Source organism: Mandrillus leucophaeus, unplaced genomic scaffold, assembly GCF_000951045.1.
Source record: "Mandrillus leucophaeus isolate KB7577 unplaced genomic scaffold, Mleu.le_1.0 Scaffold501, whole genome shotgun sequence".
Taxonomy (NCBI): domain Eukaryota; kingdom Metazoa; phylum Chordata; class Mammalia; order Primates; family Cercopithecidae; genus Mandrillus; species Mandrillus leucophaeus.
In genome coordinates, this window is record NW_012105377.1 from 1,243,984 (window position 1) to 1,259,997 (window position 16,014).

The following is a 16,014-nucleotide window of genomic DNA, read 5'->3' on the forward strand; positions in this document are numbered from 1 at the left end:
GTGTGACACCTCAGAAGCCTCAGGTCCAACCTGAATTGATGGTCCAGTTCCAAGTCTTCACTCAGAAAAATCTAGATCATGAAAAAAATCTTGAGGTGGAAATTTCTTATGTCCTTCAAGAAGTGTGATAAAGCCAGGGGAGTCCAAAAAGCGGGTGTACTGCAGAACTAGCTGGACCAGAAGCACCCATGACTGGTGGACACATTAGCACTCAGGCTATTCACTGAAAATGAAGCAGTTTCTTAACAGCCTTTATTTAGTGATTTGCATCTTAAAGAAAAGCAATAAACGGAATCTCACTCTGTCACCCAGGCCGGAGTGCAGTGGCATGATTTCAGCTCACTACAACCTCTGCTTCCCAAGTTCAAGCAATTCTCTCTCCTCAGCCTCCCGAGTAGCTGGGATTACAGGCTTGTGCCACCATTCCTGGCTAAATTTTGTATTTTTAGTAGAGACAGGATTTTACCATGTTGGCCAGGGTGGTCTCAAACTCCTGACCTCAAGTGATCCGCCCATCTTTGTCTCCCAAAGTGCTGGAATTACAGGCATGAGCCACCATGCTCAGCTGTAGTCCTCTTTATAACCATGTACCAAAGGCATGTGCTGCAATTGTTGCTTTTATTATAAAAGTACTTGCTTTTAGTACAGTCATAGAACCTAGTATTTAGATAATGCATTTTACAGTGTCTATGATGAGAGAGCCAGTGTTAGAGTGAGAGGAGTGTACTGGAACAGAAATTTTTATTCTAGTTCTGTCTGTGGCCTTGGGCAAATTAATCTGTTCAAGGTCATTTCCTTTGTTTCCTCCAGGGCTTTTTCAGCTCTGAAACTGGACAGAGGATTTATCACAGCATCCCTTAGCCTCCTGGGAGAGAACTTAGCTGCTGGGTGTGAGAGAAGCAGGACACAGGGCAGGATGCAGGCTTTGTGGGTGTGGGTGGAGGAACCCTGTGGGCAGAGACTGGATGTGCTTATGGACGTGTGCGGATTTCTCTGGCTTGCTGCCGTCCACCTCCCCTTCGACTGCCGCAGTCCGAGTTCACTGAGAACTTCTCTTTATATCCTAGATGCTATCTCCTCGTGACTCATCTTCCTTCTTCACAGATACCTCCTCTGCCTTCCTGCATGGACAGGTCTGTCTTGCCTTGATCAGGCAGATCTCAGGAAGTTCCAATCAGGAAGCAGCTTTAGTTTCCCCACTGTTGCCCTCCGTCATGCTGTGACAGCATGTCTTCCCGGGATGACTGCCTTCAACCCGGCAGAACTCCTTGTTTCCTGGACACTTATGGGTATTGGACCTGCTATTAAAGGTTCATTGCAGTCCAAAACAAAATATTGCTCTCTCCAATTTACATGCTTTCACCTTCTACCCAGCTCAAGTCTGCCAAGCCCCTCTCCTTGCATATTCATCCTGTTAGTTTTCCCAGTAGCCACGCAGGGAGGAGGAGTAAGACAAGAGAAATGGGAGTTTTGCTTATTGGGAATTGTTTGTTGGTCATTGTTTGTTGGCCTCTCTTGGCTGCTTGCAGTGAGGATGTGTGTCCAGATTCCAGCTCTCCTTATGCCATCCCTTTTTAGAGAGAGCCCCTCGATTTTAGGAACCTCTGTACTTTGCTGTTCCCTGATGTGGGTTATAAACTCTCTGGCTGCCCTTTTGCACCACCTGCCTGCCCTCAAAGCTTTTGATCCTAGAAGCATTCCCTCGAGATTCAGACTTCTCTGCCTTTCCTTCCTCTACCCTTTTTCATCAGGGACCTTTCAAGATGACTCGAGGCCAGCTGTCTTCCTAGTAGCTTCCTGGGTACCTCTTGCTCCAGGGGAAGGCATATCCCTGGGTTACTCTGTTCTGGAAGTACAAGCTGTGTTCACTGCCCTCCTCACTTACAGCCAAGGACCTAGGGAAGCCTCCTACACTCAGTCCCTCCTGCACATGTCCAAAATGCTAGGCTCAGGAACAAGAGCTCCCTTGTACCCCTGGGGTGTAACATGAAACAGCTGACATTGGGCTTTGATCGACAGAGATGCCAGTTATTTAATATAGACTGTGAGGCTTTACTTGAAGGACAGTTTCATGGCAGGGTAGAAATTTTCAGGTTCTGTTGGACAAGAAAAAAAAAAAACCCACAAAGCTCTGTTTTAAAGTGAATTGTTAGCATTTGGAGAGAAAAAAATCCTAAAGAAATCAAACATTTTGTGGCAGTGTTCCCAGCAGAGGGTGCTCTAGAATGAAGATTGTGAAAATGCATCATCCCTTTAGAAAGGATTAAGGAGAAAATGCCCAGCTTCTTTGTGATTATCTCGCTAAATCCTATATTGAGAACCTAATTCTGTTATACCTAATTCTTGAAAAGTTTTTTTTTTTTCAAAAGTAATCCTGAATCTTAATATCTGTCACATATCTCCATAAGCCATTTTTATATGTTCACCTGTGATCCCTAGTAATTAAAACATATATATTACACATATATTAACATATAAAGTGTGTTGCCTGATGCTTGACTTATAGTAGGTATGCAGTGAATGTTAATTTCCTTACTCTTCCTGCGTCCCCTGCGGAAGTTCATGCACGTGAAGATCAGCAGGGTCTCACCTTCCAGAACAGACATAGAAAACTCCACTGGTGTTCCTGGTGGGGGATCTCGGCCTCCTCTGCCCCTTGCTGGTTGGCTGTTTTTGACTTGGACCAGTAACTGCTCAGCAGCCCTCCTCCCAGTTGGCACAGTGCATATTTATTCCCCAAGTACTTAGCGCTTGCCTTGTGTCCACCACTGCTTCCTTTCCTTAGCACTGCCTTACATGATAATATTTACTGTGCTGATTAGCACACGGGAAAATCTCAGCAGCATGGTTGAGAAGGCAGAAAAGTCAGAAAGCCAAGCTAGAGACCTGGATGTGAGTAAAGCAAGAAGGCTGTGCTACCGTTTATACATAAAACAATCCTGCAGGAGAGCGTCATTTTTAGTAGACATGTTGGATTTGTTGATAAGTCACTTTTCTTACAGAACACTTGTTTTGCTCAGCAAGGGAGAAAATAAGACAAACTGTAGGTACTTTTTTTTTGCGAGATGGAGTCTCACTGTGTTGCCCAGGCTGGAGTGCAGTGGTATGATCTTGGCACCCTGCAACCTCCACCACCTGGGTTCAAGCGATTCTCGTGCCTCAGCCTCCCGAGTAGTTGGGATTACAGGCATGCGCCACCACGCCCAGCTGATTTTTGTATTTTTAGTAGAGACGGGGTTTCACCATGTAGGCCAGACTGGTCTTGAACTCCTCACCTCAAATGATTCGGCTGTCTCGGCCTCCCAAAGTGCTAGGATTACAGGCGTGAGCCACCACACCTGACCCAAACAGTAGATTGTTGAATAACCAAATCTATCAGCCAAACAACTTAGAAACAGTAGTGCCTATATCATGTCAAAATATCATTATTTATTTTGTATGTGTTTTGTTTTCTTAGAATTTTCTGTTTTATCTGTTTCTGGCATACCAAGCAACACATCATATAGTGTTTAGATTGATTTCTTTTTGTCTTCTATTGTTGTAGAACCACACTGTACTGGGAAAACTGGGTAACTTTATTTGTTAAAATTATTAATGCATACTCACCTGTGCTTATGCCTCCCCTCTATGTCTGTCACTGGCATTGCCTCTTATTTTTATTACAAATCCATAAATGAGTTTCATATATGAAAAGTCATCATTGTAGGTGGTTAGTTTTAAAAGTTTTCCTAAGTGTTAGAAAAATAATGTTAAAGGGATGTTGCTATGATTCACAACTACTGTGAAAGGAATTCAAAAGATTTATATAAAATAAATTTGATAAAGTCTCCTGCTCTGAGAATAGCATGATTAACTCTCAAAGCTATTAAGATCCATTTTCACTCCTTTTGTTCATTTCCAGGACAATTTCAAGTGTCACTGCTTTTTAGAATACTTTTTTTACATGCAACTAATTCTTTTATTATGACATATAAAAGAAAATACCTTCCTCAGTTTGAAAGTGCATGTAGATTCAAATAATGGAAAAACTTTCTTCGCCTTTTTTTTGTTAGGTTCTAAGAGAAAAAAATTAAATATACTAAAGAAATTTCATGGTCATGAAAATTTCCTTATTAATACAACACCACACAACTGGAGTGTAGTTGCTCTAGCATAAAATGACTTTTGAGTTTTTCTTTGAAAATATGTTTGATGTAAGTCCACATATTCTATATATATATATTTAAATATTAGGTTTTGTGTTCTGTTGTTTTTAAGGACAAATTACTTCATACATAGTTAAATTGTTGGGAATTTAAAACAAATGCTTTTCTGTTAATTGTCTCAATATGAAGAAAGGCTTGTTTATTTTGGTCATTTGGAAAGCTCAGGTATTCTTTGTGTTGTATGGTGTTGAGACTGAAAATAGCCAGATTCATTTTAATATTAATAACAGGTTTATTGTTTAAAATATATACCCATTTTCCAGAGAAACTGCCATATTGAGATATTAGTATCTATTTCATACTTATCCTGAAGACTTATATATATATGGTGTGTACAAATGTGTATATATGTATGTGTGTGTGCAAAGCCTTCAGATGACCCAATGGTAGAGCCGATGACCTTGTGAAATGGAATAGCTTGATCAAGACTCTGGTCTGAGTGAATCACATCACACCTAGGTAAGGCATTAACTGAAGACATTTTGTAAAAACATTTATTTGGGACTAGATTCCCTTAAAAATACTCTGGTTGCTACTTATCTTTCTAAATTCTGTGATTTTTGTAGGAGTTATTTTCCTGAATATGCTAAGTTGTCCAAATTATGCGTTTATCAGACAAGTACATGTGAACCTAATGGAGTAAAGTATAAAATATATACTCTAACAATTTGAACTATGTCTAGTGAGAGTTTTCTTTGACTTGCTTGGTGTAGCCTAGTACCACAGTATACACAAGTAGAATTGTTAATGAATTAATGTGTCTTCTTTAATGAAACTATAAAATGCAATACCCCCATACTTTATGTCCTACCTTTTGATAAATGTAAATTAGTAGGATAGCTGTTATTGGGTTCCCTCTTCAAAAGTAGAAGCCAAAACTTACAGTTTTCCTCAGGCTAGCATAAAATATGCCAGGGTAAGAAACCACCAAGATGAAAGGGGAGCACTTCTTTCCCCATTCTTCTGACCTTCCTGCCGAGAAATTTCACTGAATCTTGGTTTCTCAATGACTAGACATGAGAGAGGTTGGGAGTTCACAGATTAACTGACTCACAGCACTAAGCCACATTCTTAAGTGTGTACTTATTCAGCTGTAAAGTTGAGATCTCGGTTCTCCATCTGTTGACTCTTGTTCTGTTTCTAGTTGATTCAGACTTCAGGCAGGGAGAACTGAACTGTTTGTTGAGCCTGGCAAGGACACTGAGTGGAAGAAGAGTAGCTGTGGGCTGTGTTGTACACACTGCATATTTACAGGATATTAGCGATGCCTTACATGTTGTCACAGATCAGCTTCCCTGGGAAGCAGACTCTGAGATAGAAATTTGTGTGCTGGAAGTTTGCTGGGAGAGCTTTCAAAATCTCTGCCTGTGTGACGAACGAAGGCAGCAGAGGGAGGACTTGAACTGTGATGCAATCATCACAGAGGAGTCAGGCAATCCTGCAGGAACCCTCAAGCTAGGTGAGCCCTTCAGCATTGTCCTAACAGGAGGGAGAGGGGTCCAGGCCTTTATAAACCTACATTAACCGGTTGTCATATGTGGATGAACCCAAAAGAATGTATGATCTTGGAAGAGGTGCATCTTCAACTTGAGGATGAGGCCTGGAGAGATTCTCATCTGAGAGCTGTCTGCTCCCAACACCCATCAGCTGGGAAATGAGGGCTTCAGCCCTAGAGGGCAGCCCAGCACAGCACCCACTACGCATGCTGATGTCTGTCAGTGAGATACACACTTGAGAACGAATGTATGTACTTGAGTATATGTTAGACATAGCTCTCTGTACCAGATAACATAAACCAGGGTAGCCTTTGAATTTTAAGCATGGACAATTTCAAGAAACTAGGGGAATTCTACTTCTTTAATAATCACTTAGGGGTCATCACTTTCTCAAAGCCTTCTCAGAATTCATTTTTTCCGTCCAGCTCACCACCCTGTAGATGCCCCGTCACCCATTCCCATCATACATTGTACTTCTTGCTGTTAATGTTCTACAACATGGCTCTTTCTGTGTATGTCTGTATCCTTCAGTGTATCTGTCTCTCCCACCTGAGCATGAGTTCTTGAAGGTTCTAGCCTATTGATCTGTGTGTGCCTGAGCCTGGTTCAGCAGCCAGCACTTGGTAGACCCTGGATAAATGGTGGTGGAATACACACCCCAGCTGTGGCTGCCCTGAATAGTGAACTGCAGTGGTTAATGGCACGTGTTAAATTGTGTCTTTGGTATGGAAGATGAGAAGTTGGCTGGGGATGGGAAGTTGACCGAGATTTTCCTATTAAGATCAGCCACTTCTGGTGATAGTAGCTGTGTCCAACCTCATCCACCCTGGGCACAGGAATACACTTTTATGAAAAGGCTTTTGCCCTTGAGGCTGTGGTAGTTGGCTCTTTTGGAGAACTGGGCTGGACCACCCAGAAGATCCATTTTACAATGACGAGTGGCATATCCAAGTACCCTTAACCAAAGCAAGCTGAGTGACTTTCCCCTTTCATTGAGGACCTTGATTCTACTCTGGTGGAAAGAGAAGTTAAATTTGAGGAAACTTTGCCAAGAAACAGTAGCCAAGGCAAAGGAGAAGAGTGAATTACTCCCTGAAGCCTGGAGATGAGTGCTCCTCCCACCTTCAGGAGACATGCCTTTCTGCCAGCCACCAGAGAAGGAGCGTGGGGTTGTGGCTTTTGGCTTTGTTTTTTTTATAACCTCCCAGGTTTCTGTCTGCTTATGGAAAATGAAAGGTGTAGTACCAGTGAATGACCAAATGTTATTTAGCCCATCTGTAGAATACCATGCTCTCTCTACATCTAGATTTTTTCCTCTTTCCAAATACATTTATCAATGCAAATGTTAGTACTTTCTTCTCTTTTAACATTTTCTAATTATATTGAACCAGTACTCTAAATATAATTAAACAGATGACTTTGCAGAAGTAGACTGTCAAAGTAACCTACATATTAAAAATTGACTAATAAAAATGGTAAAGAGTTTTAGCCTTGATGTTTATTGTTATTGTTAGGAATGCAAGTAATAGATTTAATATTGGTAATGTAAATGTTTCATTTGTAGTAATTCTTTTAATTTTGTTTTTGCTAATGTTTTATTTACATAAATGGTAGATTTTTATGAAGGTAAGTCATTTTTACTTAAGGAAAATTTGCTTAAAATAATATAGATTTAAAATAGAAGGAAGCCATGAAAGCACAAATTTAGGAATTTGTAAATTTAGGAATTATTTCATAATTGGTCAGGCTAATATTATTACAGTTTTTGCAAAAGAAAAAATCAGTGTTTGCAAATCAGATTAATTGCTTCTGGAGAGCACAATTATTCTAGCTGGGGTATCATATCGCTTAAAGAAAAAAAAAAAAACCAGTATTGTTGAACCAGAATTCAAACTGTTCCATGAAGGCCTGATGGGCTCTTGGCTTGCCTTCTTTTCTGCTTTTCTTGTTTTAAATCTGGCTTTTAGGAAAATAACTTTATTCTGTTGATAGTCACATGCCCTCCACATCAACAGGATTTATGTCTTCCCCTCCCAATGATTTCCAAAATTCATCTTTTAAATTGCCTTGAAATAATCTGAGTGTGGGGCTGTCATTAAGTGTGTGTTGTTTAAATTTAAGGGGAAGAAGGTATATTTTTAGTCTGTACATTTTGGGGCAACAGTGACTTACAAATGATTTTGAGGCTTGAGACTTTGAGCATTTGAAAATTCAACGTTGTTTTCAGTTTAGCAAATTTTAGTGGCTGTGGAACAACTCCAGATTGTGATGAAGAGAATTATAATGAAGAGGACTGACTTAATTGGAGTTATAACAGCAATGTACCTTGGGACTTCCTGCTTTAGATTAAGTATAAACTGCTACAGCTATTTAGCACAGCCAGAAATGCTGAGAAAAACTCATTAGATGTGCTTGAGACAGCTGTCATTGAAGTTTTGGTATGGTTCTTGCAGTGAATTTTACTGCTCTATCTTTCTGATGACTGAAGCACTACAACTGAATTAGCCATCATTTATGATTGATGTAAAGTGACTTTAAACACTATGCTGTAGTCTGTCTTTATTTAAAGAACAAGAGAACAAAAGTTTGAAGTAGTATTAATGATGCTACTTTCAATTATATTAATAAGATTGTAATTGTGAAGTTGTGGATAATCTTAATATAGGATGGCTTAAAAATAAGGTGGAACCAAAATTCTGAACAGTTAGCCATGTATATTAAAAGTTTAAGGATAATAGAATGTGTAATTCCCAAATCAAAGAAGGAAAAATATAATACAAAGAGGAAAGACACTGGGGAAAGCAAGATAAATAAAAGGTTCAAAATTTAAAATGTGGAAGCCAGTACCTCAGCAATAAAAATTAATGGATATGGAATACAGATTTTTAGATTGGATTTTAAAGACTAGATGTATTCAAATTGTATTCATTTGCAAGAGACTTGTTTAAGACATAATGATAGATTTTTGCTTCTGGACATGGTGGTATAACTGGTACTGGGCTAGTCCTCTTGCTGTACACAGCTAGGAAACTATGCAAAATAGACAAAGCAACTGTTTTCAGATATTGATCAATAGGCCACCCCAGACTGATCCAGGAAAGAGGTTAAGTCCTACAGTTGCCCCGGCTTTCTGCCTGGAGGTATTTTTTGGCCTCTGGCACAAGGAGGAGGAGCTCAGAATATTGTAGTCTCACTGAGCTAAGGATCCAAAGATTGGAAATCAGAGACTGAAGACACTGGAATTTGCAGGGCAGAGTAACAAAAGGAGGAAACTGCCCACTAAGAGTTTCAGATATCTGCCTTGGAATCCCCTCATGTTTTCTGCTGTTAAGCAGCGTGTACGCTGACTGACTAAGACTTTATGATTCAAGCTAAGAACTACTAGGGGGCTGTAAGCTGACAACTCCCAAAGGTTTAAAACAGCTGGGAGACGTTCACATTCTGACAAGTCAGAGGGGAAAGACTTTGTGAACACCCAGGGTATTCAGTTAGACCTCAGAGAGGCCATGCCTTAGCAGTAGGGCTATATACCTTACCCAGCAAACCTTTGAAAACAAGTCTAGAATGGATCAAGCTGATCTGGCAACAAATTAACTGCCACAAAATGTTTTACAGACAGACAGACCAGAAAATAAATCCAGACAACATTCAAAAGTCCAGAATCCAGTTAAAAAATAAATAAATAAAGTTATTAAAGAAGAAGCAAAAAAAAAAAATGTGACTTATAGCCAAGAGGAAAAACAGTCAATAGAAACAGATCCAGAAATAACAGAGTAGAATTAACATATAAGGACTTATAAAAAGCTATCGTAAAAAAATACTTTTTAGAAATCTTTATTAAGTGTTACTATAATGAACAAAGAAATAGAAAATATAAAAATGAACCACATACTCTTCTAGAAATAAAAAATGAAACTCTGAAATGAAAAAGTATCTGTTTATAGCAGTTTAGATGCTATAAAAGAAAATGCAAAAGTTGAAGACAGGACAGTCGAAACTAAACCACAAAGAGAAACTAAAACAAAAATGAACACAGTTTCATTGACCTGTGGAATACTACCAAGTTATGTAACAGTATATATTTGAAGTTCTAAAATAGGGGTGAGGAGACAAAAAATATATACATGAGGAACAAATGGCCAAAAATGTTACAAATTTGATAAAATACAGAAATCCACAGATTCAAGAAGCTCAATTAATCTCAAGCAGGTTACTACATCAAAGCCCATTACAGAATAATCAATATTCAGAAAGCCGAAGATAACAAAATACTAAAAGCAGCCAGAGGAGAAAACACACATTACATATAGGGAAAGAAAGATAAGAAATGACACCAACTTTCCAGTGGAAACAGTGCAAGTCAGAAAACAGTGGAAAGATGCCTTCTTAATGGGGTTTACCTTGATTGCCATATTTAAAACTATAGTCTCAGCTGGGCGCAGTGGCTCACGCCTATAATCCTAGCACTTTGGGAGGCCAAGGTGGGTGGATCACCTGAGGTCAGAAGTTCAAGACCAGACTGACCAACTTGGTGAAACTCCACCTCTACTAAAAATACAAAAATTAGCTGGGCATGGTGGTGGTCGTCTGTAATCCCAGCTACTCAGGAGGCTGAGGCAGGAGAATCGAGGGAACCCAGGAGGCAGAGATTGCAGGTTGGAATGCCACTGCACTCCAGCCTGGGCAACAAGAGTGAAACTCCATCGCAAAAAAAAAAAAAACTACAACCCGCCCACCATATCCTGTCTCCCTTACTCAGACCTGTTCATGTTTTCCATGGCATTTATCATAATATACTACATAATTCCATATTTATGTGTTCCTCTCTCTTAATAGATGTAACTTTTTTTCCTGATTTGTTTATCGATGTATCTTTAACACCTAGAAAAATGTCTTGCACAAAATAGCTGCTTAGCAAATGTTTATTGAAGGAGCAAATGAAAGAATAAGAGCTATTAGTCAGGGTTTACCAGAGAAAAAGAGCTAACAGGATGTGTGTGTATGTGTATATATATACATAGAGAGGATTTGTTTAAGGAATTGGCTCATGTGATTGTGGAGTCTTGGCAAGTCCTAACCCTGCAGGGTAAGCCCACAGACTGGAGACTCAAGGAAGAGTTATAGTTGAGTCCAAAGGCTGTTGGCTGGCTGAATCCCTCCTGTTCAGCAGAGGTCAGTGTTCTGTCAAGGCCATGAACTGATTGGATGAGTCCCACCCACATTATGGAAGGTGATCTGCTTTACTCTAAATCTGCTCACTTAAATGTAATCTTATCTTAAAAAAAAAAAAACAAAAGACAAACAAAAAAAAACTTCACAGAAACATCTAAACTAACATCCAAATATCTTGGCACTGTGGCCTAATCAGGTTGACATATAAAATTAACTCTTATAATAAGGATATGGAAAAACAGGAACTCTCATACAGTACTGCTAAGTAAGATTGTAAGTTGGTACCACCACTTTGGAGAATAATTTGGCAACATCTCATAAAGTTGAATATGTGTATGTCCTACCACTGAGCAATAAAAGTTATATATACTGGGAAGCATTTTAGGTCACAAATATGTTCCAGAAATTTTCTAAACAATTATTTGTAATAGTAAGAAAACAAATAATATAGATGTTTATGGATAGGATGATGGATCAACTAATGGTGGTATATTTCTAGATTGTAATACTGTACAGCAGTTAAAATGAATGAACTAGATTTGCACATACCAACATGGACTAATGATAAAACTTACATTGAATGAAAAAAATTAGTTGCAAAAGAATATGTGTAGTTTGATACCACGTATCAATTTTGTCAACTCAAACAATAATATATTGTTTGTATTAGATTATTAGGATTCTTTTTGCTGTTTATACTAACAAGGAAAGTCTCTGAGCATAGGCCTTTCATTTCTGAGATCTTGTGGTAGAAGGGACTAAAAATATGCATAAGCAGTTATTCAGTAGAAACTTGTCAGTGGTGTGACCAGTGTGGACCATAGTGAATTTCTTGCATCTATACCCATTTTGCTAATTCTTTTCTTTTCTTTTCTTTTCTTTTCTTTCTTTCTTTTTTTTATTTTTTTGGAGATGAAATCTCACTCTGTCACCCAGGCTGGAGTGCAGTGGCACTGTGTCAGCTCACTGCAACCTCTGTCTCCTGGGTTCAAACAATTCTTCTGCCTCAGTCTCCCAAGTAGCTGGGATTACAGGCGCCCACCACCACACGTGGCTAATTTTTATATTTTTAGTAGAGACAGGGTTTCACCACGTTGGCCAGGCTGATCTTGAACTCCTGACCTCAGGTGATCCACCCCCACTCGGCCTCCCAAAGTGCTGGGATTACAAGCGTGAACCACCGCATCTGGACCCATTTTGCTAATTCTTACTGAGAACAACGAACTTTAAATTATGCAACCCATGAGAAAACTTTAAAGTCAAGGATATTATATTCAAAATGATGGATTTTACATATTTTCAGTTTAAAGAATAGACTAGAAATTAAAATAAAAATTACATTGAAGTTACGACTTTCAGTTACCTCTGCTGATATTTTCAACTAAAATAATTCACTGTGTTTTGTTAAACTATGATTATGGGTGAAATAAGATAAAATTGATGTTCATTTTTTTATTCAGATAACTTACCAGATCGTGAGTTTGGGGCAGAGACACTGCCTTTGGAAATTAACCTTAACTTTTTAACTTAATATTCAATAATGTTCTCACACAAATATATTCTAATTAGCCCCCTGCCCTTTTTTTTTTTTTCTTTTTTAGTTATCTGATGATGGCCGCTATGTCTTGTTATCAATAAGGGAGGGATGTGATCCAGTAAACCGACTGTGGTACTGTGACCTACAGCAGGAATCCAATGGCATCACTGGTGAGTTATTTTATCAGACACAGATAATTATTCCCAGAAACTTCATTTAAAAAGTATTATTTTGGTCTATTAATTGATTTCCCAAGACCTTCCATTCTACCACATCTTGTCAGTTCATCTGATTTTTTTTCTTCTAGTACTATTCCCTAAAATGAGGGAAAATGGAATGAAACTGTTGCCTTTAGCATTTTCTCTGTAGATTGAGATTAGCTGTACTTTCTGCACGTAGTGTGAAAATATCCCACGAGTATTGCACATGAAGAGTGTGAAGGAGAAGCTGACCCTTTTGGTCTGTAACTATTTAGATTTAATGGTGCAGCCGGGCATAGTGGCATCATACTTGCAATCCTAGGGACTCAGGAGGCTGAGGCAGGAAGTCAGCTTGGGGTCAGGAGTTGGAGACCAGCGTGGGCAACATAGCCAGACCCTGTCTTTAAAATAAAAAAGGCATAATGTTGCAAACTGTCACAGGCAAGGGTTATTAGACCAATGGGAATTGGCTAGATTAACATAGTCAGTTGAGTGGCCCTCAGTACTTAGGAAAAGAACAGCCTATGTTTGCTTGCCAAAGCCTTACATATCATGATAAGCATAGAACCAGCCAGTTACAGATTCTGGAGATGGCTCATTTTAAATGTTGTTCTCTTCCATCATCTCTATCATACCAGCACTATCATCAAGCACAAAAACTTTTCAGCTGCACAATTTACTATGCTGAGAATTCCCAGACCCAGAAATCCTATCAGACGTACTGGCATCCCGGTAAGGACAGACGCTAAGCTAATTACATTATCTTCTAGTTAATGCAAAATAAATAATATTTTAGAGAGGGTTGACCTAGATTTTCAAAATACTAAGTACATTTCTGTAATAATGTATTTACCTCATTATTAGTTTCTAATCTATGTTACATTGTGATATGAAAATATTTGTCTGATTGAGCATTGCATAATTTTTAAACTTCTCTGAGCAAGATGTGCATTCTAATGTTAGATACTACAGAGCACCATTCACACATATAGCAGGGTAAAGTCAGCAACTTTTTTCCTAGAGTTAAATATATATCCGTTTAATAAAACTGGGTATTTTTTTCTATTAAGAAAAAGAGATACTTCCATCTTGGTGTCAAGAAGTCAGCATCGGCCACATCAGTGTTTGCATTCTCTGTCAGGCCAAACCACCATCCAGGAATTGTTCGCTTGAGTTGCAAGCATAGGTCTTCATAGAACTGAGCAAACCTTTTAAGATTGAGCCTGAATGAATGAGTGACATGAGACATTATGGTGCTGTTATCCTGCACACATGTTCCAAATACAGAGAAGAAAATTCTGTCCACGTATTTATATACCAGACTGCTATTGCTATATCCACTTTAATAAGGGATAATAATATTTTGAATGAAACTTTCAAGTGCTGGCAAAACTCATGGAAACCCTCTTTGTTTTCCCCCAACCTCTCAGTCCCTATCTTTCCCCCGCAACCCAGTTATTTTATTATTGCAGTGTTAGCATTTAGAGAAGAGGGTACTCGAGATTGAGATTCCAAAAGGAAGGCAGTACAGAGGTGCACTAGGCTCTCAAAAACCAAATTCTAGATAGTGCAGCCAAGAATGAATATGAAGAAGAAAAAAGGAGAGCATCTAAGAAACTCTGAGTGACCATGATCCATTCAGAGCTCCAGGGAAGCCTCAGCTCTGCTCTTAAGGCCTTCCAACTGATTGAGTCAGGCCCACTCAGATTATCCAGGATAACCTCTCTTCATTAAAGTCAGTGGATTATGGGCCTTAATCCCATCTACAAAGTACTTTCACAGCAACACCTGTATTCGTGTTTGATTGATTAACGAGGGACACTAGGCTAGCCAAGTTGACAGCAAAAAGACCATCACAGTAAGCTCATGGAAAACCATGTGGAACAAACAAGTCCAGTGGTACTAACCTGATGTGTCAGTGTTAGGACTTCACTGATGCATTTGGCAAAGTATGTCATATCCTGTGGACCAGAAAGCAGAATATGAAGAGAATAACACAGGATAGGTGGATTTGAAGCTGTTGAGCTGCATACTGATGAATTGGATCAGCCTTCTCCAGTGGTAGCTGCTAGGTTCCAGGTGTAGCACTGAGCCTGTTATCTTTTTTCTGATTATTGCTTTGCTAGCATTATATTTGTGGATAACATAAACTTCAGAGTAGTTATTCTTTTGAATGATGGTCCTGGGATTCTGAAAGTTCTTGACAGTTGCAGTTATTCACCAAGTAGATACCAGTTTTCACTCTTAGGTTCAAAAATCAGTTGTGCAGGACAGGATTAGAGAACTCTTGTTTGTTTGCTTTTTAATTGATCACTGGTTTCATTGTGAATCATTGATGATTATGACTATTCAGAGAAACAAGTATTGTGTGTGATTGTTTTACTATTGAAAAGATTAAGTAAATTTTGTCTATAAAAGAGGAGACATAGCAGATTGAGATGGGGATCATTAAATTAAAAAGCAATGGTTCCTGTTAATTACGGTTGGATATATTGGGATAATAACCATAGCCTTTCAAATCAGATTTGAATGTTAACCTCAGCTCCGCCACTAAATAACTGGTTACCCTGGTAAAGTGTTTTTTTTTCTCTCTCCCTTAATATTTCCATGTCTGCAAATAAGGAGATAATATCTACTTCATAGGGAGTTGTGAGGAATAATGAAAATGCAAAGAAAAGAACTTAGCAGGGTTTCTGGCATACAGTGGGTTCTCAAGTATTCCTTCTTTTTTTCTTTGTTTCTTTACTGAAAGAGGAATATTTAGAATCACTGTACTTTAGTTTTAGGTAGCTTAGAAAACTAGATTGAGGACACCAAAACAAAAAAACAAAGTCTTTTATCTTCAGATTAAAAGCTGCTCTAAATACAGATTTTCAAATTAACTTGTTTCTGCAAAGCCAGATTCATAATCACAAAAGAGGAGATTGTGAGAGAGCATGTCTCATCGTGCAGGTTGGTAATTGAAAATTCAGGGGTCTGTATGCCTAGTTGGTGACCATGACTAACTCCTAGAATCTTTTTTGCTTTTTTTTTTTTTTTAACCTGCTTCGCCAATTTTGTTATCCTCTTTACACTAAAAATAGAATAATTAACATTTAACTTAAAATGCTAAATGCACTAGATAACTTGAATGTTCGATGACTTAGACCTGAACAACTGGTGCCTAAAAACTCAATCCATGTTGTGAAACCTCAAATTTTATTTTACTAAAATCTGTACCCCTTTTGATATCTTAAAGCCTTTCTGCTAGGATTTTAATCTGTTTTCCCTTAAAGCCGGGGGAATTATCACCTTTTTTGTATAAATTAATTATTTGTATATTTAAAACACCACTCGATTGTCTTTTTTGAGGACTGAAGAATTTCACTTAGGTGGCTTATGTCACATTGCCATCATCTGTGTCT

At 38.6% G+C, this 16,014-nt stretch overlaps 1 protein-coding gene across 1 annotated transcript in view; it reads left to right on the forward strand.

Annotated features, from left to right (window-relative positions):
- PREP (prolyl endopeptidase) overlaps nt 1–16,014 on the forward strand; it is a 163,697-nt gene that overhangs the window by 44,037 nt on the left and 103,646 nt on the right. Inside the window, exon 7 of the mRNA XM_011996081.1 lies at nt 12,475–12,580. Within this exon, the coding sequence (XP_011851471.1) occupies nt 12,475–12,580 (106 nt within the window). The remainder of the gene's footprint in view (nt 1–12,474; nt 12,581–16,014) is intronic.